The sequence below is a fragment of the Nerophis lumbriciformis genome, linkage group LG15 (assembly GCF_033978685.3).
Source record: "Nerophis lumbriciformis linkage group LG15, RoL_Nlum_v2.1, whole genome shotgun sequence".
Classification (NCBI taxonomy): Eukaryota; Metazoa; Chordata; class Actinopteri; order Syngnathiformes; family Syngnathidae; genus Nerophis; species Nerophis lumbriciformis.
Window position 1 is genome coordinate 36730734 of NC_084562.2, and position 24220 is coordinate 36754953.

Genomic DNA, 24220 nt, shown 5'->3' on the forward strand with positions numbered 1-24220 from the left:
TAGAGCACTTCATGCTTCCTGCTGCTGACCTGCTCTATGGAGATGGAGATTTCAAGTTCAAGTGATGACTGTATTATGCTGAAAGTATATATTTGTACCATGAATTTATTAACGTGGACCCCGACTTAAACAAGTAGAAAAACTTATTCGGGTGTTAACATTTAGTGGTAAATAAGTGTCTAACAATCTCTGTGAACCTTTTCAATCCGGTTTCAGGGCAAATCACTCTACGGAGACAGCCCTCGCAAAAATGACTAATGATCTACTGCTAACGATGGATTCTGATGCGTCATCTATGTTGCTGCTTCTTGATCTTAGCGCTGCTTTCGATACCGTCGATCATGATATTTTATTAGAGCGTATCAAAACACGTATTGGTATGTCAGACTTAGCCTTGTCGTGGTTTAACTCTTATCTTACTGACAGGATGCAATGCGTCTCCCATAATAATGTGACCTCGGACTATGTTAAGGTAACGTGCGGAGTTCCTCAGGGTTCGGTTCTTGGCCCTGCACTCTTTAGTATTTACATGCTGCCGCTAGGCGACATCATACGCAAATACGGTGTTAGCTTTCACTGTTATGCTGATGACACCCAACTCTACATGCCCCTAAAGCTGACCAACACGCCGGATTGTAGTCAGCTGGAGGCGTGTCTTAATGAAATTAAACAATGGATGTCCACCAGCAGATGACATGGCACCCCAAACCATCACTGATGGTGGAAACTTTACACTAGACTTCAGGCAACGTGGCTCCTGTGCCTCTCCTGTCTTCCTCCAGACTCTGGGACCTCGATTTCCAAAGGAAATGCAAAATTTGCATGGTTGGGTGATGGTTTGGGGTGCCATGTCATCTGCTGGTGTCGGTCCACTCTGTTTCCTGAGATCCAGGGTCAACGCAGCCGTCTACCAGCAAGTTTTAGAGCACTTCATGCTTCCTGCTGCTGACCTGCTCTATGGAGATGGAGATTTCAAGTTCCAACAGGACTTGGCGCCTGCACACAGCGCAAAATCTACCCGTGCCTGGTTTACGGACCATGGTATTTCTGTTCTAAATTGGCCCGCCAACTCCCCTGACCTTAGCCCCATAGAAAATCTGTGGGGTATTGTGAAAAGGAAGATGCAGAATGCCAGACCCAAAAACGCAGAAGAGTTGAAGGCCACTATCAGAGCAACCTGGGCTCTCATAACACCTGAGCAGTGCCAGAAACTCATCGACTCCATGCCACGCCGCATTAACGCAGTAATTGAGGCAAAAGGAGCTCCAACCAAGTATTGAGTATTGTACATGCTCATATTTTTCATTTTCATACTTTTCAGTTGGCCAACATTTCTAAAAATCCCTTTTTTGTATTAGCCTTTAAGTAATATTCTAATTTTGTGACACACGGAATTTTGGATTTTCATTTGTTGCCACTTCAAATCATCAAAATTAAATGAAATAAACATTTGAATGCATCAGTCTGTGTGCAATGAATAAATATAATGTACAAGTTACACCTTTTGAATGCAATTACTGAAATAAATCAAGTTTTTCAAAATATTCTAATTTACTGGCTTTTACCTGTACATCAAGACAAACACGCTAAATGGATTGTGCGCTCTATTTTGCTCATCTAAGAGACACAATCCTCTACGCACAAGCTTAATAATCAGCTTTGCGTGCGCAAACATGCAAACCTTTACTATATCAGGCCCTTGGAGGGATGACCTCACGGCATCCCACATGATGCCGTGAGGCACGACTCTCGCCTCTTCTCGCACACTAAACAAAGCAAACGCCACAGGATCTCTCACTGGCAGTGGACGATGGCCCTCACATCAAAAAAGTAGATCAACATAAACAATTCCGGAACTTTTTTCCGACACCTTGTATGCTGGTCCAGATTTGCCCCATTTAAGTGTTTGTGGTTGAAATTGTCTTTGTTTTTCTCCAATGATTTTAGCTGTGTTTTTAGCCTATGTTCTACCAGTTATGTAAATGTACAGCACATTATCCAAGTACATGCGTTGTCTGCGTTTTTGAAAGTTTAAATAAATATCCAGTATAGCTGACCTACTGTCATCCAGCCTGAGAAAACGGGGATATCTACTTTGATGTAGGAGGACATGAGAAGGTTCAACAGGCAGGAGTAGCATCATTGAGTATGGAAGGTGTGTGAGCAAGCAGGTTGGCAGAGGAGATGAAAAGATGACATCACCCTGTCACAAATATACCTCTGTAGTGCGGCTCCACGTGGTAACTGTAACGCCGGTCGATGCAGTAAACACCTGTGTAGAAACCACAAAGAACAGTCCAAGTTGATTGTGACAATCAAGCAAACAGGAAAAAGAAACGTGAAGCAGCGACTGACCCAACTCATTGAGGTTACAATAGGCGCCCCACTCTGGAGCACTGTTCCTGTACCGTCCCTTGGCCTTCATCTGGCAAATACAAGGAAACACCTTTTTTTAGACCACATGCTTTTGTAATCATATAAAGAAGAACACGTTAATGTCTGACTGAAGCTTTAAATCAAAAAGCATGGCAAGATTAACCTGGATTCTACCACAGCAGCTAGCAAATTGCAACAACTTTTTTTTTTTCCAAAATTGTTTTTTTGTAAATATTAAATAATGTTTATATGGTGGAACCCATTTAAAGGGGAACTGAATTTTTTTTTTGGAATTTTGCCCATCATTCACAATTCCTATGTAAGGCAAGAACATATGTTTTTTTTTAATATGCATTCTAACTTGTATAATACGGCAAGTCCTATCTTGTCGATTGCATTGTACCATATGTCCCGGCAAGAAATCTGCGTTCAAAGAACTCCGGCTTATTAGTGATTCCCAGAGCCCAAAAAAAGTCTGCGGGCTATAGAGCGTTTTCTATTCGGGCTCCAGTACTATGGAATGCCCTTCCGGTAACAATTAGAGATAATACCTCAGTAGAAGCATTTAAGTCCCATCTTAAAACTCATTTGTATACTCTAGCCTTTAAATAGCCCCCCTGTTAGACCAGTTGATCTGCCGTTTCTTTTCTTTTCTCCTCTGCTCCCCTTTTCCTTGAGGGGGGGGGGGCACAGGTCCGGTGGCCATGGATGAAGTGCTGGCTGTCCAGAGTCGGGACCCGGGGTGGACCGCTCGCCTGTGCATCGGCAGGGAACATCTCTGCGCTGCTGACCCGTCTCCGCTCGGGATGGTGTCCTGCTGGCCCCACTATGGACTGGACTCGTACTATTATGTTGGATCCACTATGGACTGGACTCTCACAATATTATGTCAGACCCACTCGACATCCATTGCTTTCGGTCTCCCCTAGAGGGGGGGGGGTTACCCACATATGCGGTCCTCTCCAAGGTTTCTCATAGTCATTCACATCGACGTCCCACTGGGGTGAGTTTTTCCTTGCCCGTATGTGGGCTTTGTACCGAGGATGTCGTTGTGGCTTGTGCAGCCCTTTGAGACACTTGTGATTTAGGGCTATATAAATAAAGATTGATTGATTGAGATTGAAGTAGAAGATGGCTAACAATGAAATTAATGGGAGTAATCTATTGCGCCCATAAAGCCCTCTAAAAAAACAACAGAAATAACCAAACTTCGTTTACATCTCATGACCTGAAGATTAACCAAGTGATATTGGTATTATAAGCGCGAACACACTATAACTACTTTTAGCAGAGCCATGATCTCAGAAGCGACTACCTAATGCAGCTATTTACATAATGAGATGGTGAGCTGCTGCATTGTCTCTGAAGTGGTAAAAGTTCATTCTAGACTAGAAATCGTGCCTCTTACTTGTAAAGTAGAAGCTACGAACCAAGAAGTTGGTCAACTTTAACGTTCAACTTAGACTCGGGGATGGCGAGAAAGACACCAAAGTACATTTATTTATTTTTATTTTACCTGAGGATTATAATTAATTCTTTATCAAAATGGGAATACAAAAATATTCCATCACCCAGAGAGCAGACATTGTACAGTAAGTGATTGTTTATTATGTTCGTGGTTTGTATTTCTTGTTAAGCACTTAACAATAGTGCTGCTTCCTGGATCTGCTTGTCACTCAGCTTTTCAAACTGGTAGCTCATCCGCCGTATATTCAGGCTCAAAAATCGAAGGTTCTGCATGATCATTTGTCCCAGAGTAGTCGTTGTTGTCTCTCATGAAGTCTGCCACGAGTAGTAGTGTAAATAGGAAAATAGAAATAGCAAACTTTGTGCTGCCGTAATACTTCAAATGAGCAAACTACGTAAATATGACATGTTATTACTAATGTGCCTGCTACCACATTACATATATACACTTACAGAATGTATATCACATATTTTTTTGGGATGTTTTTTTCAGAGTGCTTTATAAGCGGAATATAGCGAATCCCATTAGCTCAATTGTTAGTGTTAATTTACGAGTTAGAATGCATTAAAAAAGAAAACAACCTATGTGTTCTTATCTTACATAGGGATTGTGAATGATAGGCAACATTTCAAAAAGTGCAATTCCCCATTAATATTTTACACTTTATCCAACACAGCTGTTGCTGCCATGACGACGTGGACAATCTTACAACATACACTGACGAATATTCAAAGAAATACCCCCTTTTAGTCTCAAATTTCATGTCGACAAAAGCGCTCGAGCATTAAGCGGGCACTTTTTAGTAACAAAAAGAACCCATTGTCCAGGTCTGAGTTGTTGATCGACATAGGTGGGTTGTAGACATATATAAGCGGCATCGACTTTAACAAGTTCCACTTTACCTACACATCTGTTTGTAGGTGCACATTAGTACACATTTTTTGTAGGGTGTTTCAAATATAATTTGCAGGGAAAAGTACTCGGCTAAAGCCTGGCAGAGGTCTGCTGTCTGCACCTCCAAATATAATCACTCGCTCTCACATTTCTTAGAAGTTTAATCAAAATCCTCCTATAACTTTTTGAGCTATCTACAGGTAAAAGCCAGTAAATTAGAATATTTTGAAAAACTTGATTTATTTCAGTAATTGCATTCAAAAGGTGTAACTTGTACATTATATTTATTCATTGCACACAGACTGATGCATTCAAATGTTTATTTCATTTAATTTTGATGATTTGAAGAGGCAACCAATGAAAATCCAAAATTCCGTGTGTCACAAAATTAGAATATTACTTAAGGCTAATACAAAAAAGGGATTTTTAGAAATGTTGGCCAACTGAAAAGTATGAAAATGAAAAATATGAGCATGTACAATACTCAATACTTGGTTGGAGCTCCTTTTGCCTCAATTACTGCGTTAATGCGGCGTGGCATGGAGTCGATGAGTTTCTGGCACTGCTCAGGTGTTATGAGAGCCCAGGTTGCTCTGATAGTGGCCTTCAACTCTTCTGCGTTTTTGGGTCTGGCATTCTGCATCTTCCTTTTCATAATACCCCACAGATTTTCTATGGGGCTAAGGTCAGGGGAGTTGGCGGGCCAATTTAGAACAGAAATACCATGGTCCGTAAACCAGGCACGGGTAGATTTTGCGCTGTGTGCAGGCGCCAAGTCCTGTTGGAACTTGAAATCTCCATCTCCATAGAGCAGGTCAGCAGCAGGAAGCATGAAGTGCTCTAAAACTTGCTGGTAGACGGCTGCGTTGACCCTGGATCTCAGGAAACAGAGTGGACCGACACCAGCAGATGACATGGCACCCCAAACCATCACTGATGGTGGAAACTTTACACTAGACTTCAGGCAACATGGATCCTGTGCCTCTCCTGTCTTCCTCCAGACTCTGGGACCTCGATTTCCAAAGGAAATGCAAAATTTGCATGGTTGGGTGATGGTTTGGGGTGCCATGTCATCTGCTGGTGTCGGTCCACTCTGTTTCCTGAGATCCAGGGTCAACGCAGCCGTCTACCAGCAAGTTTTAGAGCACTTCATGCTTCCTGCTGCTGACCTGCTCTATGGAGATGGAGATTTCAAGTTCCAACAGGACTTGGCGCCTGCACACAGCGCAAAATCTACCCGTGCCTGGTTTACGGACCATGGTATTTCTGTTCTAAATTGGCCCGCCAACTCCCCTGACCTTAGCCCCATAGAAAATCTGTGGGGTATTGTGAAAAGGAAGATGCAGATTGCCAGACCCAAAAACGCAGAAGAGTTGAAGGCCACTATCAGAGCAACCTGGGCTCTCATAACACCTGAGCAGTGCCAGAAACTCATTGACTCCATGCCACGCCGCATTAACGCAGTAATTGAGGCAAAAGGAGCTCCAACCAAGTATTGAGTATTGTACCTGCTCATATTTTTCATTTTCATACTATTCAGTTGGCCAACATTTCTAAAAATCCCTTTTTTGTATTAGCCTTAAGTAATATTCTAATTTTGTGACACACGGAATTTTGGATTTTCATTTGTTGCCACTTCAAATCATCAAAATTAAATGAAATAAACATTTGAATGCATCAGTCTGTGTGCAATGAATAAATATAATGTACAAGTTACACCTTTTGAATGCAATTACTGAAATAAATCAAGTTTTTCAAAATATTGTAATTTACTGGCTTTTACCTGTATAAGCGGCATCGACTTTAACAAGTTCCACTTTACCTACACATCTGTTTGTAGGTGCACATTAGTACACATTTTTTGTAGGGTGTTTCAAATATAATTTGCAGGGAAAAGTACTCGGCTAAAGCCTGGCAGAGGTCTGCTGTCTGCACCTCCAAATATAATCACTCGCTCTCACATTTCTTAGAAGTTTAATCAAAATCCTCCTATAACTTTTTGAGCTATCTATAGTGGAATGAAAGAAACAGAGTGAAACTTCTACTGTCTTCGTCTCTGTGGGTGGAGGCAGGACCGCTACGATAACCATGTGTTTGTCTAAAGATGTCTGAATATTCTAATTCATCCGGGTCATCGTATTGTTCACAACTGAACTGTTCAGATTGTCTTAGACAGTGTTTCCCTGCTCATCGGAAGACTAGATAGGACATCTCTAGTCTGAGGGGATGGTCCAGGATCCAAAGTTGAATGAGCAAAACCTCTATTAAAAATAATATTTGATGCAATTTGATTTTGGTGGGTGGATTTAGTTCCTTCATCATCATTGCCGCTGAAAAGGGGAAAAGGTGCTAAAAGAACTCTTCAAAAATCCTGAAATGAAATGGCAGGAAGCGATTGCCACAATAGATGTCAAAGTACACACATCTGGAACAATGCAGTTTGGAGAGAGGAATCAACCATTTCATTATTCTGATACAGTAACATAGGACATACTGCATGTGACTGTAACTAGTAGAGATGCGCGGTTTGCGGACACAACCGCGGATTCAGCGGATTATCCGCGGATCGGGCGGATGAAATTTAAATAAATAAGATTTTATCCGCGCCGCGGGTCGGGTCGGGCGGATTAATGAGATTTTTTTATTTATTTATTTTTTTTTTTGCCGGTGGCAGTTAAACCAATTCGGAAATATATATACATAATTAAATGTTGTTAGCCACATACGAAAAACGAGCAGCACTCTTTGAAACAGGCAATTATTTATCAGCAGGCACCTGCAGCACGCCACATCAGAAGAAGAAAAAAAAAATGGCAACACCGGCAGCAAACGTGGTACGCGACAAACTAAAAAAGGGAATACTAAAGACCAGGGGGAAAAAAAGGCCAGAAAAGTTCAGCGTGGACTCGTTTTTTATGAGGTTGTAAATCAGGATGACAGCAATGCTGGCTACGTGAGTTGCAAGAGCTGCGACGCTGTGTACGTCTACGACAGTCATAAAACCGGGACATCGAACATGGTGCATGGTGCGAACAAAGGACTTCTTTCATTTAAGGTTTGTGATAAACCATCAAACTCATTCGTTAAAAGGACTCTATAGTAATATAAAGCGAATTTTTCTGGACATTATCATGCAAGAAAAGTTTATTTTTGGGACCGCGATCACCGCGTAATGATTTTTAAAGGTTGCATTACAAACATGTAACTGTCCCATGTGATCAGCCAGTGCGATTGGAAGTCCATGCTCAATTATTGCCTCCGTAAATAAAACTTCGGCATTTATCACATCCAAAGAATCTGTTTGGCCGACGAAAAACGTTGAAAGTTTTCCACTTGTATCGCTAGCAACGGCATTAGACTTGTGTTTTTTTGTCCCAAAGTGGTCTTTTACATCGCTAATTCCTCCGTGTCCGATCGAAAAATCTTGTCTGCACAAGGTGCAATTCGCGTAGTTTTCACCCTTTTTTTTTTTTAATTAATGAAAAACCGTATTTTTTATCACTGCACCCGTAACCCGGAATAGGTTGATGAAAACCGTACGAATTACGGGAAAACCGGAGTAGTTGGCAGGTGCCTCACTAATGCCTTGCATCGTCTATATTAGATATAACGGGCGGGTGCGGGCGGATGGCGGGCGGATGCAGTTCTATTCAAACGTTACATCGGGTGGATGGCGGATGGTTGACGACTTTCTGATGCGGTTGCGGATGAAATATTTGCCTATCCGCGCATCTCTAGTAACTAGAGTACAGAATTTAAGCAAAACATGTTGTGGTTTTGCTGTTTTCTGCACCAGTTCACAATTACAGGATTATTAAAGGATGCTCAAATGCTACCTGTTCAAAAGTTGAAGCAGTATCTTAGGTGGAGCTTGCAAATATTCCAATAAACCCATTCAACATCCATCAAAGGAAATACATGGATAATATTTTAATAGTGCTTTGTGGAATTGGGGAAACGTTGTGCGTTTCGCTGAGGTTATTTCAGTCAAAGAGGTAAATACAAGCTATTAAAGCATGATGTGTCCTAACTTTTTTCTCAGTAGCAAATTGCATATTTGCATAATATATTTGATTAAATGTTTTGCACAGGCTGTTCCCTATTTCATTAGAATCATTTACATTTCCTATTAAAGAACAAACTGTCGAATTGGATATCTGATTTTCAAATGACTATGTGAGGAAGTTAAAGAGACGGTTGGTCCTACCTTGGCTGAGCGTCTCTTGGCAGGCTTGGCATAGTGAGCGGCGTAGGTGCAGGGGCCCAGAGTGTGGTAGCTTGGGTTTGAGAAGCAGCGGCCTAAAGAGTTGTTACTAGGCGATGACTCAGCAGAAGAGAGCAGGCCCGTGCACTGCAGCCCTGCTGTGACATCAGCACATTTTCTCCCATCTTCAACACATAACATCACTATACATGAATTAGCCAAACTTAAGTTGGCCTGGTAACATGTCCAGAGCTGTAAATTAAAAACATTAGAAGGTCTACTAATTACTACTATTAACCTGATAAATGGTTATACTGAATATTTGTCCATTCATCCATCCATTTTGTTGCACTTATCCAAGTTCAGGTCGCGGGGCACAGTAGCCTAAGCAGAGAAAAACAGACTTCCCTCTTCTGGCTATTTAGTCCAGTTCGTCCTGGGGGATCCTGAGGACTTCCCAGGCCAATTGGGAGGCTAAACTTCTCCATGGTGTCCTGGCTCTTTTCACGAGGCCTGCTGCCGGTCGGACATGCCCTGAACAGGGAGGAGTCCTGAGCAGACTCTTATTTCCTCCCTGGATGACAAAACTTGTCTCTAAGGAAAAGCCCAGCCACCCTACAGAGGAAACCCGTTTGGTCCGCTGGTACCCAACAACATAGATCAACTGGGACGGCGTGGCGCAGTGGAAGAATGGCCGTGCGCGACCCGAGGGTCCCTGGTTCAATCCCCACCTAGTACCAACCTCGTCATGTCCGTTGTGTCCTGAGCAAGACACTTCACCCTTGCTCCTGATGGGTGCTGGTTAGCGCCTTGCATGGCATCCCTCCATCAGTGTGTGAATGTGTGTGTGAATGGGTAAATGTGGAAGTAGTGTCAAAGCGCTTTGAGTACCTTGAAGGTAGAAAAGCGCTATACAAGTACAACCCATTTATCATTTATTTATTTGGTAACATGAGAGCTTTGCCTTCCGGTTCAGTTTGCCACACCAATGTAAACAAGATACGTTCAGTGTTGGGACGAACGCGTGACTGTAACGCCGTTACTATCGGCGGTAACTAGTAATCTAACGCGTTATTTTTTATATTCAGTAACTCCGTTACCGTTACTACATGATGCGTTACTGCGTTATTTTGCGTTATTTTTCATGTAGTATCGGCTAGAAACTGAGAAGATCTGAGTGTTGCAGCGCTGCTGAATGTGTGTACGTGTGTGTGTGTGTGTGTGTGAGTGTGTGTGTGTGGGAGGGGGCGTGTCTGTGTCTACTATCAAGACGTCATGGCGAACCCCGAAGCCGAGTTTCTTAAAATGGAGATATTTTCAGTACGTTTCTTTTATCGACCACAAAGAAAAGAACATTTTAGCTGAATGTAAGTTTCAAATATGCTGAAACAGCGACAAAAACAACATGCTTCGACGAAGCTAGTAAAGAGCAGAGGTGTGGACTCGAGTCACATGACTTGGACTCGAGTCAGACTCGAGTCATGAATTTGATGACTTTAGACTCGACTTGACAAAATGTAAAAAGACTTGCAACTCGACTTAGACTTTAACATCAATGACTTGTGACTTCACTTGGACTTGAGCCTTTTGAATTGACATGACTTGACATGACTTGCTACTTTCCCCAAAACCCAAAGATGAAAAAGTTATTCGGGAGCGCTCCGTATTTTTCATTGTGTACTTGTCTATCAGCGTTGCGTGTGTCAGCTGGTGTGGTCTCAGTACAACAGCCAATCAAATTAGATCTACTTTGTTTTCATCACACAGCATTCATCCAATCAAATTGCAGGACAACCAACGAAGAAGACATGTCCAAACCACACGCCAGTGAACAAAAAACGATACCTAAAATAATTTCGTTTGGGTATAAAAATTACGAGGTGGTCAACACAAAACGGTTTGCAGCATGCAACACATGCGGTTCGAAAATTACCGATGGAGAGGCAACAACTTCCAACTTAGTCCGGCATTTGAAGTTGCACAAAGAACGGTAAGTTTTGAATGTAAGATAACGTTTATTGGCTAAGTAACGTGACTTTTATTTGCTGTGTAGTTAAATCAGTGAGGCTGTAAACTCACTGCTAACGTTATAACGTTATTGCAAACACGGGAATCTGTTGCAGTTCACTACCTTATTCATACCTTTTGTTCAGTGATTTTTTTAAACAGGGTTACGTTAGTCAATATATCACACGTAACGTTAGACGGCGGTCAGCAGCACCGCGTATTTTAGCCACCTAAAAAAAAGACAAAAATAGTAAAATAAAGGTCAGTTAAAATGTATACTATATTATGAATATGTGTACCGTTTTAGCTAGCTTTCTGACATACTGTTGGTTGTTTACCTCAGTGGTCCCCAACCACCGGGCCGCGGCCCGGTACTGGTCCGTGGATCGATTGGTATCGGGCCGCACAAGAAATATATATATATATATATATATTTTGTTTTTTAATTAAATCAACATAAAAAACACAAGATACACTTACAAGTAGTGCACCAACCCAAAAAAACTCTCCCCCTTTTGTTCTGGGCATTGAACATGAAGACTCTTCCTTCACTGTTCCGAGTGGCCATGAGAGTCTTGGCAGTGCCTGCCTCCAGTGCTCCAGTGGAGCGAGTTTTCAGCCATGGTGGCATCATACTACGCCCCCATCGTGCACAAATGACTGACAGACTCTTGGCTAATTTGGTCTTTTGCAAATGCAATGCAGCATAGGGTCCTGACATATAAAAAGTACAACTTTTTTGTTATGTTCACGTATATGTCATGTTTTTTCAAGTACATTTGCACTTTATTTTTCAATGTGTTTGTTCTGTAAAGGAATGAGTTAATGTTTAAAATGACTGGTTAATAGTGTTATTATAAAGTGCAATGTCAGCACAATTTTCTTTCCTGCAATTTAAAATGCACTTGTTTTAATAAATAAATACAGCGTTTGAAAAGCATACACAATCTGTGTTAATATATTAGTCTGTGGATAAAAGGACTTGAAAGGACTCGAAACTCAAAATGCAGGACTTAGGACTTGACTTGAGACTTTCCAGTCTTGACTTTGGACTTGACTCGGGGCTTGCCTGTCTTGACTCGGGACTTGACTCGGACTTGAGGGCAAAGACTTGAGACTTACTTGTGACTTGCAAAACAATGACTTGGTCCCACCTCTGGTAAAGAGACACACACTCACCTCCACCTCCAACAGCGGCTGGATTTTAACGAGGCACTGCACACGTGAAGGTACACACACTCTGTCAATTCTCTTATATACTCTTTCATTTTAAACTTTTAGAGTGTTTGATTATCACATCACTCTAAATGTTTAGACTATAAAGTTCACAAACCTAAAGAGGGATACTAGTGGGCCAGGCTAATATTTCCTTTTCTCTAAACTAAGTGGGGAAATGTGTAGAGTGTTCTGGGCTTCAGACATGATTTTATTTCAGAATTCCTTGAGAAAACGCCTGGTTAGGCTTTATGTATGTAGTGTGTGCCTTTCTTGTTTTACAGCTATTGTTATTATGCTGTTTGTTACTTATGTAAGTTAAGTTGCAGCTATTTAAAATAGTTTTGTCAATTTGTTCTGGTCTGAAACAAATTGGCCCTTTAAAACATATCTTTGTCTTTGTGTGTTGTATGTAGCAGAGGTGGGACCAAGTCATTGTTTTGCAAGTCACAAGTAAGTCTCAAGTCTTTGCCCTCAAGTCCGAGTCAAGTCCCGAGTCAAGACAGGCAAGCCCCGAGTCAAGTCCAAAGTCAAGACTGGAAAGTCTCAAGTCAAGTCCTAAGTCCTGCATTTTGAGTTTCGAGTCCTTTCAAGTCCTTTTAACCACAGACTAATATATTAACACAGATTGTGTATGCTTTTCAAACGCTGTATTTATTTATTAAAACAAGTGCATTTTAAATTGCAAGAAATAAAATTGTGCTGACATTGCACTTTATAATAGCACTATTAACCAGTCATTTTAAACATTAACTCATTCCTTTACAGAACAAACACATTGAAAAATAAAGTGCAAATGTACTTATTTGTACAAAAGTGTTAACATTGAAAAAACATGACATATACGTGAACATAACAAAAAAGTTGTACTTTTTATATGTCAGGGCCCAATGCTGCATTGCATTTGCAAAAGACCAAATTAGCTAAGAGTCTGTCAGTCATTTGTGCACGATGGGGGCGTAGTATGATGCCACCATGGCTGAAAACTCGCTCCACTGGAGCACTGGAGGCAGGCACTGCCAAGACTCTCATGGCCACTCGGAACAGTGAAGGAAGAGTCTTCATGTTCAATGCCCAGAACAAAAGGGGGAGAGAGTTTTTTTTGGGTTGGTGCACTACTTGTAAGTCTATCTCGTGTTTTTTATGTTGATTTAATTAAAAAAAAAATAATAATAAAAAAAATTTAATTCTTGTGCGGCCCGATACCAATCGATCCACGGACCAGTACCGGGCCGCGGCCCGGTGGTTGGGGACCACTGAGGTAAACAACCAACAGTATGTCAGAAAGCTAGCTAAAACGGTACACATATTCATAATATAGTATACATTTTAACTGACCTTTATTTTACTATTTTTGTCTTTTTTTTAGGTGGCTAAAATACGCGGTGCTGCTGACCGCCGTCTAACGTTACATGTGATATATTGACTAACGTAACCCTGCTTAAAAAAAATCACTGAACAAAAAGTATGAATAAGGTAGTGAACTGCAACAGATTCCCGTGTTTGCAATAACGTTATAACGTTAGCAGTGAGTTTACAGCCTCACTGATTTAACTACACAGCAAATAAAAGTCACGTTACTTAGCCAATAAACGTTATCTTACATTCAAAACTTACCGTTCTTTGTGCAACTTCAAATGCCGGACGAAGTTGGAAGTTGTTGCCTCTCCATCAGTAATTTTCGAACCGCATGTGTTGCATACTGCAAACCGTTTTGTGTTGACCACCTCGTAATTTTTATACCCAAACTAAATTATTTTAGGTATCATTTTTTGTTCACTGGCGTGTGGTTTGGACATGTCTTCTTCGTTGGTTGTCCTGCAATTTGATTGGATGAATGCTGTGTGATGAAAACAAAGTAGATCTAATTTGATTGGCTGTTGTACTGAGACCACACCAGCTGACACACGCAACGCTGATAGACAAGTACACAATGAAAAATACGGAGCGCTCCCGAATAACTTTTTCATCTTTGGGTTTTGGCGAAAGTAGCAAGTCATGTCAAGTCATGTCAATTCAAAAGGCTCAAGTCCAAGTGAAGTCACAAGTCATTGATGTTAAAGTCTAAGTCGAGTTGCAAGTCTTTTTACATTTTGTCAAGTCGAGTCTAAAGTCATCAAATTCATGACTCGAGTCTGACTCGAGTCCAAGTCATGTGACTCGAGTCCACACCTCTGGTATGTAGAGCACATTGCTTAGCAGAGTTCAGTGATGCAAATGCATGTCAAGTTGATCAACAGATTGTATTATTCTCCAGTGCAATAACAGTACTGAAATGAAGGCTAAAAGGGCATTAAATGGGGCCTTAAAAAAAATAAATATATATATATATATAAGTAACTAAATAGTTACTTTTCACAGTTACGCATTACTTTTTGGTTTAAGTAACTGAGTTAGTAACGGAGTTACTTTTGAAATAAAGTAACTAGTAACTGTAACTAGTTACTGGTTTTCAGCAACTAACCCAACACTGGATACGTTTGTATTTAAACTCCTCCATTTGGGGCAGGATCTCATTCCTGACCGAGAGATATCCTGAACATATGTATCAATTAATGATTCAATGAGAAGAAAACCCATTAGGATAATCACGAATGACAAACAATCTGATTAAGGCTGTGTACGGCTAATTCAGGTTAATTCTCTTTACCCAAATAGCTATTTTTGGGCTTCCCTAACAAAGTGATTATAAATAAATATAATTTGGCTTTTGAACAACAAAAAGAGAGGAAAGAAAACATCAAATGTTTTGAAAAAAAGTGAGCAATAAACACATATTTGTTAGGTACCAGGAGGAAAAAGGACGATTAACAGAGACGAGTTGCCCTACCTGAGAGGGAGTAGTCTGTGGAGTTAAGGTGCAAGGCGGGTGTGTAGGTGACGTTGGGAACGTGGTGCCCCTTCTCCCTCTGTCTGTAGCGCAGCCACACCACCAGTCCCAGCATGGCCATGATGAGCAGCAGCAGAAAGATGATGCCCAGGATGGCGCCCGCTGACTGACGCTCTGATGCAAGAGCTGGGCTGATTTTGGTGTACGGGTTCAGTTCCTCCATCATCATTGCAGCTGCGAAAGGAGAAAAAAAAGACATTTCTAAGTTTCTTCACCAGCTCTCAGAATTCACTTCATTTCTTTTTCCATAATCAAATATCTTCAAATCACATGTTTCCTTTCAAAAAATCCCAACATTTCCCAGCAGGTACATTTTGAGCTTACCGTCATCATTTAAAAAAAATACATTTCCATCGTAATTTACTTTTTTACCTTTTAATAAATGAATATGAGGCCTGATCGGCATACATAGAGAACGTTGCCCATATTAAAAACACCCGAGTACACCCATCACATTCCAGCAATCATTTTGAATGACAATATACAGGTAAAAGCCAGTAAATTAGAATATTTTGAAAAACTTGATTTATTTCAGTAATTGCATTCAAAAGGTGTAACTTGTACATTATATTTATTCATTGCACACAGACTGATGCATTCAAATGTTTATTTCATTTAATTTTGATGATTTGAAGTGGCAACAAATGAAAATCCAAAATTCCGTGTGTCACAAAATTAGAATATTACTTAAGGCTAATACAAAAAAGGGATTTTTAGAAATGTTGGCCAACTGAAAAGTATGAAAATGAAAAATATGAGCATGTACAATACTCAATACTTGGTTGGAGCTCCTTTTGCCTCAATTACTGCGTTAATGCGGCGTGGCATGGAGTCGATGAGTTTCTGGCACTGCTCAGGTGTTATGAGAGCCCAGGTTGCTCTGATAGTGGCCTTCAACTCTTCTGCGTTTTTGGGTCTGGCATTCTGCATCTTCCTTTTCACAATACCCCACAGATTTTCTATGGGGCTAAGGTCAGGGGAGTTGGCGGGCCAATTTAGAACAGAAATACCATGGTCCGTAAACCAGGCACGGGTAGATTTTGCGCTGTGTGCAGGCGCCAAGTCCTGTTGGAACTTGAAATCTCCATCTCCATAGAGCAGGTCAGCAGCAGGAAGCATGAAGTGCTCTAAAACTTGCTGGTAGACGGCTGCGTTGACCCTGGATCTCAGGAAACAGAGTGGACCGACACCAGCAGATGACATGGCACCCCAAACCATCACTGATGGTGGAAACTTTACACTAGACTTCAGGCAACGTGGATCCTGTGCCTCTCCTGTCTTCCTCCAGACTCTGGGACCTCGATTTCCAAAGGAAATGCAAACCAAACCAACCATGCCATGTCATCTGCTGGTGTCGGTCCACTCTGTTTCCTGAGATCCAGGGTCAACGCAGCCGTCTACCAGCAAGTTTTAGAGCACTTCATGCTTACTGCTGCTGACCTGCTCTATGGAGATGGAGATTTCAAGTTCCAACAGGACTTGGCGCCTGCACACAGCGCAAAATCTACCCGTGCCTGGTTTACGGACCATGGTATTTCTGTTCTAAATTGGCCCGCCAACTCCCCTAACCTTAGCCCCATAGAAAATCTGTGGGGTATTGTGAAAAGGAAGATGCAGAATGCCAGACCCAAAAACGCAGAAGAGTTGAAGGCCACTATCAGAGCAACCTGGGCTCTCATAACACCTGAGCAGTGCCAGAAACTCATCGACTCCATGCCACGCCGCATTAACGCAGTAACTGAGGCAAAAGGAGCGCCAACCAAGTATTGAGTATTGTACATGCTCATATTTTTCATTTTCATACTTTTCAGTTGGCCAACATTTCTAAAAATCCCTTTTTTGTATTAGCCTTAAGTAATATTCTAATTTTGTGACACACGGAATTTTGGATTTTCATTTGTTGCCACTTCAAATCATCAAAATTAAATGAAATAAACATTTGAATGCATCAGTCTGTGTGCAATGAATAAATATAATGTACAAGTTACACCTTTTGAATGCAATTACTTAAATAAATCAAGTTTTTCAAAATATTCTAATTTACTGGCTTTTACCTGTATATTCATAAAAAATGGAAGAGTAGACAGCTTGTATATAGCTGTATATATTTACTATCCACTGAAAATCACTCAACAAACTTATTATATTGTCTAACTAGATTGCAAAACAAGTGAATAGCAGGATTATTGTCACTTGTGTTGACATTTGCTCTTCACACAATAATGGTCATGTGTTGTCATATTTTCAGAGGACAGTAATCCCTAACATAGCTACCTGACTACTCTAACCTACTCAGTGGCCGAGTGGACTTACTCAGTGGCCTAGTGGACCTACTCGGTGGCCTAGTGGTTAGAGTGTCCGCCCTGAGATCGGTAGGTCGTGAGTTCAAACCCCGGCCGAGTCATACCACAGACTATAAAAATGGGACCTGTTACCTCCCTGCTTGGCACTCAGCATCAAGGGTTGGAATTGGGGTTTGAATCACCAAAAATGATTCCCGGGCGTGGCCATCGCTGCTGCCCACTGCTCCCCTCACCTCCCAGGGGGTGATCAAGGGTGATGGGTCAAATGCAGAGAATAATTTCGCCACACCTAGTGTGTGTATGACAATCATTGGTACTTTAACTTCAAACTTTACTTTAACTTTAAAGTATATCCAAGTTTACTGCTATAGTGTTGTCTCACGAGAGGATATCATAATTGGCTTGCTGAAACGTGAAGCGTGTACTCACTTTTATCACATACAGGTAAAAGCCAGTAAATTAGAATATTTTGAAAAACTTGATTTATTTCAGTAATTGCATTCAAAAGGTGTAACTTGTACATTATATTTATTCATTGCACACAGACTGATGCATTCAAATGTTTGTTTCATTTAATTTTGATGATTTGAAGTGGCAACAAATGAAAATCCAAAATTCTGTGTGTCACAAAATTAGAATATTACTTAAGGCTAATACAAAAAAGGGATTTTTAGAAATGTTGGCCAACTGAAAAGTATGAAAATGAAAAATATGAGCATGTACAATACTCAATACTTGGTTGGAGCTCCTTTTGCCTCAATTACTGCGTTAATGCGGCGTGGCATGGAGTCGATGAGTTTCTGGCACTGCTCAGGTGTTATGAGAACCCAGGTTGCTCTGATAGTGGCCTTCAACTCTTCTGCGTTTTTGGGTCTGGCATTCTGCATCTTCCTTTTCACAATACCCCACAGATTTTCTATGGGGCTAAGGTCAGGGGAGTTGGCGGGCCAATTTAGAACAGAAATACCATGGTCCGTAAACCAGGCATGGGTAGATTTTGCGCTGTGTGCAGGCGCCAAGTCCTGTTGGAACTTGAAATCTCCATCTCCATAGAGCAGGTCAGCAGCAGGAAGCATGAAGTGCTCTAAAACTTGCTGGTAGACGGCTGCGTTGACCCTGGATCTCAGGAAACAGAGTGGACCGACACCAGCAGATGACATGGCACCCCAAACCATCACCCAACCATGCAAATTTTGCATTTCCTTTGGAAATCGAGGTCCCAGAGTCTGGAGGAAGACAGGAGAGGCACAGGATCCACGTTGCCTGAAGTCTAGTGTAAAGTTTCCACCATCAGTGATGGTTTGGGGTGCCATGTCATCTGCTGGTGTCGGTCTACTCTGTTTCCTGAGATCCAGGGTCAACGCAGCCGTCTACCAGCAAGTTTTAGAGCACTTTATGCTTCCTGCTGCTGACCTGCTCTATGGAGATGGAGATTTCAAGTTCCAACAGGACTTGGCGCCTGCACACAGCGCAAAATCTACCCGTGCCTGGTTTACGGACCATGGTATTTCTGTTCTAAATTGGCCCGCCAACTCCCCTGACCTTAGCACCATAGAAAATCTGTGGGGTATTGTGAAAAGGAAGATGCAGAATGCCAGACCCAAAAACGCAGAAGAGTTGAAGGCCACTATCAGAGCAACCTGGGCTCTCATAACACCTGAGCAGTGCCAGAAACTCATCGACTCCATGCCACGCCGCATTAACGCAGTAATTGAGGCAAAAGGAGCTCCAACCAAGTATTGAGTATTGTACATGCTCATATTTTTCATTTTCATACTTTTCAGTTGGCCAACATTTCTAAAAATCCCTTTTTTGTATTAGCCTTAAGTAATATTCTAATTTTGTGACACACGGAATTTTGGATTTTCATTTGTTGCCACTTCAAATCATCAAAATTAAATGAAATAAACATTTGAATGCATCAGTCTGTGTGCAATGAATAAATATAATGTACAAGTTACACCTTTTGAATGCAATTACTGAAATAAATCAAGTTTTTCAAAATATTCTAATTTACTGGCTTTTACCTGTACTTGGTTGCATGAGGTCAGGGTAAAAAAGGAGTAATAATGTAGATGACGCCATAAATATAGATTAGTTTTTCCTCTTAAAACGAAACATGTAAAAAAGTAAACCTATGCATTACATTTGTACCTTTTTCATTACTGCCGTGAGTAACATTTTGGCATGTTGTTATTGTATTCTGGGAGAATGTGTAATCCATATCATCTCATATTTTGGTTCTGGTTTAAGTTTATTTCGAACATGCATACAGTTACAATATGATACAGCACAAATTTCCAGTTCCTTTTTTTATAATTGTTTTTATTTTTTTAAATATTTTAGAATTACATTTGACCAGATTCTCTGGTCTCTCTAGTTTTGCATACATTTTTGTTATTTGTGACACATTTTCACAAATAGATTTTGCGCTACCTGATCACCGTGATAATAAGCATATTATAATGGGACCGGCTGTAAATGTGTAGTAGCTTTTCATTTCAATTTCGCAAAATAGGTGGCAGTATGCATCGAACCGGCACTAACATAACACATAACACTAACATAACACCTGCTCTGCCAGAGAATAAGAGAACGTAGCAGAGAAGATACATTTTGACAACTTAGTGATTTTGTTGCTATATTTTGCGAGTATTTAGACCCTATAGATTAGGGCAGGGTAAAATAATGGATCAATATATTTTCATTTTCAACATTATCAATTCACAAGGCATAATATCAATTATTTTCCCGCCCACTCCTGCTCTCCCCAGTTCTACCCTAACCATGAAGATACAAAATATTTTGCCAAATATTTTGATGGCATCACTCGCCCATTACGGCTCCTGCAGCTGTACTATCACACTATGTTATGATCATGCAAAGCAAACATCTGACTGAAACCGTTATTGTTATTGATAACATTTGGAATTGAGAGTGTTCTAAGATTACTGCTGAAGAAAGGACGGCATTTTCATTTTCATTTTCATCTCCCACATGGAGCAGTCCCAAGTGCGCCAGAAAAACCAGGTTACATCCTGTCTGGCTAACAAAATAACACTCCCAGAAGAATAACTTACATATTTAATGTTATTATTTTAAACTTAAAGAGCATACTTGCCAACCCTCCCGGATTTTCCGGGAGACTCCCGAAATTCAGCGCCTCTCCCGAAAACCTCCCGGGACAAATTATCTCCCGAAAATCTCCCGAAATTCAGGCGGACTCAGGTCCATGCGGACCTGAGTCCGCTTTCCCACAATATAAACGGTGTGCCTGTCCAATGACGTTATAACTGTAGAATGATCGAGGGCGAGTTCTTGGTTCCTTATGTGGGTTTATTGTTAGGCAGTTTCATTAACGTCCTCCCAGCGCGGTAACAACACACAACAACAGCAGACACGTTTTGGTCTACCGTAAAGCAGTTCGTCTGCTGTAAACAGCAATGTTGTGACACTCTTAAACAGGACAATACTGCCATCTAGTGCATTTGATGAAAGCACTTTTGTGCGTGCCACACAGCAATGCATCATCAGAGAGCGTGTTCAGCATGGTTAGAAAAATAGTGACAGAGAATAGAACAAGGATGGACAATTCAACCCTTAACTCAACAAGTATATGTGTAAATAAATGAACACTGAAATTCAAGTATTTCTTTTATATATATATATATATATATATATATATATATATATATATATATATATATATATATATACCGTAGTAGAGCGCAATATATGTATGTGTGGGAAAAAAAATCACAAGACTATTTCATCTCTACAGGCCTGTTTCAATCTACCAATCTAAGGTAATACGCAAGGACATTAACACATCCGACACATATGTAGGATTAACCGAGGGGGAATTCAAAACCAGATGGAACAATCACAAGGCTTCTTTCAGGAACAAAAACCTGCGAAATACCACAGAACTCAGCAAACACATTTGGGACCTCAAAGACAATAATGTTGAATATTCAATAACATGGCAAATTCTTGCATCCAGCACACCTTACAATAGTGGTAATAAAAGATGCAACCTATGCTTGAAAGAGAAACTGTTTATTATTTACCGTCCAGACCTGTCATCCCTCAACAAGCGCAGCGAAATTGTAACAACATGCCGCCATAGACGGAAACACCTCCTAGGTAACACATGAGCCAATCACCACGCCCCTAGGCCAGCCTGTACCCACCCACTCTGTGCCCTATATAAACCATGGTATGCGAATGCTCCCATTAAAATCTCCTGACGATTGAGGGTACCCCCCCCTCATGAAACAGGCCTGTAGAGATGAAATAGTCTTGTGATTTTTTTTCCCACACATACATACATATATATATATATATATATATATATATATAAAATATATATATATATATATATAAAAATTTAAAATTAAAATATATATATATTCAATAAAATAAATATATATTTATAGCTAGAATTCACTGAAAGTCAAGTATTTCTTATATATATATATATATATATATATATATATATATATATATATATATATATATATATATATATATATATATATATATATACCGGTATATGAAATACTTGACTTGGTGAATTCTAGCTGTAAATATACTCCTCCCCTCTTAGCCACGCCCACGCCCTCCCCCCTCACGAAATCGGAGGTCTCAAGGTTGGCAAGTATGTTGAAGAGACAATACCGATGGAATGTTGCAACGCAAGTAGACTCTCAATTGCAATTCCTTTCCTTTTTAAAGTTGCACTTTTGAGACTTTAGAGGAAGTTTAAGCTGTCAAAAATGTTTCACCATGAAGAAAAAAACCAAAGTACATTCATATGATGGAACAAATTTGAGATATTTTGAATATTTAACTGTAGATTGAATCAAATCAAATTGAATCCAATCGTCAATAATCTATTTAGAAGCTTATGAATCAAAATCAAATTGATTTGGGAAATTGGCCATGATACCCAGACCTACTATAGATACTTTTTCACGGAGAAAACAAATTGCTCTTCTCTCCAAGCAGCATGTGCTGGTATGCGGCCCCTTCCTTCATCTAAAAGCACTCACAGGTGGCTCCTTTTGGTTTGTGACATTAAAAAACATCCATCCATCCATCCATCTTCTTCCGCTTATCCGAGGTCGGGTCGCGGGGGCAGCAGCCTAAGCAGGGAAGCCCAGACTTCCCTCTCCCCAGCCACTTCGTCCAGCTCCTCCCGGGGGATCCCGAGGCGTTCCCAGGCCAGCCGGGAGACATAGTCTTCCCAACGTGTCCTGGGTCTTCCTCGTGGCCTCCTACCGGTCGGACATGCCCTAAACACCTCCTTAGGGAGGCGCTCGGGTGGCATCCTGACCAGATGCCCGAACCACCTCATCTGGCTCCTCTCGATGCGGAGGAGCAGCGGCTTTACTTTGAGCTCCCCCCGGATGACAGAGCTTCTCACCCTATCTCTAAGGGAGAGCCCCGCCACCCGGCGGAGGAAACTCATTTCGGCCGCTTGTACCCGTGATCTTGTCCTTTCGGTCATAACCCAAAGCTCATGACCATAGGTGAGGATGGGAACGTAGATCGACCGGTAAATTGAGAGCTTTGCCTTCCGGCTCAGCTCCTTCTTCACCACAACGGATCGATACAGCGTCCGCATTACTGAAGACGCCGCACCGATCCGCCTGTCGATCTCACGATCCACTCTTCCCTCACTCGTGAACAAGACTCCGAGGTACTTGAACTCCTCCACTTGGGGCAAGATCTCCTCCCCAACCCGGAGATGGCACTCCACCCTTTTCCGGGCGAGAACCATGGACTCGGACTTGGAGGTGCTGATTCTCATCCCAGTCGCTTCACACTCAGCTGCGAACCGATCCAGTGAGAGCTGAAGATCCTGGCCAGATGAAGCCATCAGGACCAAATCATCTGCAAAAAGCAGAGACCTAATCCTGCAGCCACCAAACCGGATCCCCTCAACGCCTTGACTGCGCCTAGAAATTCTGTCCATAAAAGTTATGAACAGAATCGGTGACAAAGGGCAGCCTTGGCGGAGTCCAACCCTCACCGGAAACGTGTCCGACTTACTGCCGGCAATGCGAACCAAGCTCTGACACTGATCATACAGGGAGCGGACCGCCACAATCAGACAGTCCGAAACCCCATACTCTCTGAGCACTCCCCACAGGACTTCCCGAGGGACACGGTCGAATGCCTTCTCCAAGTCCACAAAGCACATGTAGACTGGTTGGGCAAACTCCCATGCACCCTCAAGGACCCTGCCGAGAGTATAGAGCTGGTCCACAGTTCCACGACCAGGACGAAAACCACACTGTTCCTCCTGAATCCGAGGTTCGACTATCCGGCGTAGCCTCCTCTCCAGTACACCTGAATAGACCTTACCGGGAAGGCTGAGGAGTGTGATCCCACGATAGATTAAAAAACATACAACAACATAAAGTTACAGAAGTAAGTTCAATTGTATTTAATCCCAACTGCTTTTCATGCTTTTTACTTACTTATTCATTCACAAAGTGTTTTACTCTCTCTTGCAGCTGCCATCACAATTACATGCACATGCCAATTATAAAAAAAAAAATAGATCATAAAATTCCACCACCACAAATACATTGCAGTCATGTGGGAAACACTGCTCTCACATAGAGGTACAATTGTTGAATGCTAGAGTTTGAAAAGTGCATAAAATGCTCACTCTCTTTAATACAAATCATTTAAAAAAGATCTAAAAACTCTGTACAAGTGTACAGTACAGAAAACCGCCACAGTCCTCCAAAGAGAATTCAAATATTGCAGCTTTACTTCCAATGGTGCTGTTCTAAAGCTTGTGAATGCTCATTAAATATGACATGTAAAAAGATCTCCTTCCTTTCAGC

The 24220-nt window shown here is 41.3% G+C and overlaps 1 protein-coding gene across 1 annotated transcript in view; it reads right to left on the minus strand.

The window, feature by feature from the left end:
- The window catches only part of LOC133616089 (multiple epidermal growth factor-like domains protein 10), a 572792-nt gene that overhangs the window by 16538 nt on the left and 532034 nt on the right, over positions 1-24220 (minus strand). The window contains exons 21-24 of the mRNA XM_061975174.2: positions 14995-15228; positions 8946-9100; positions 2356-2425; positions 2219-2272 (exon numbers count right to left, since the gene is read on the minus strand). Coding sequence (XP_061831158.1) covers positions 2219-2272; positions 2356-2425; positions 8946-9100; positions 14995-15228 — 513 coding nt within the window. The remainder of the gene's footprint in view (positions 1-2218; positions 2273-2355; positions 2426-8945; positions 9101-14994; positions 15229-24220) is intronic.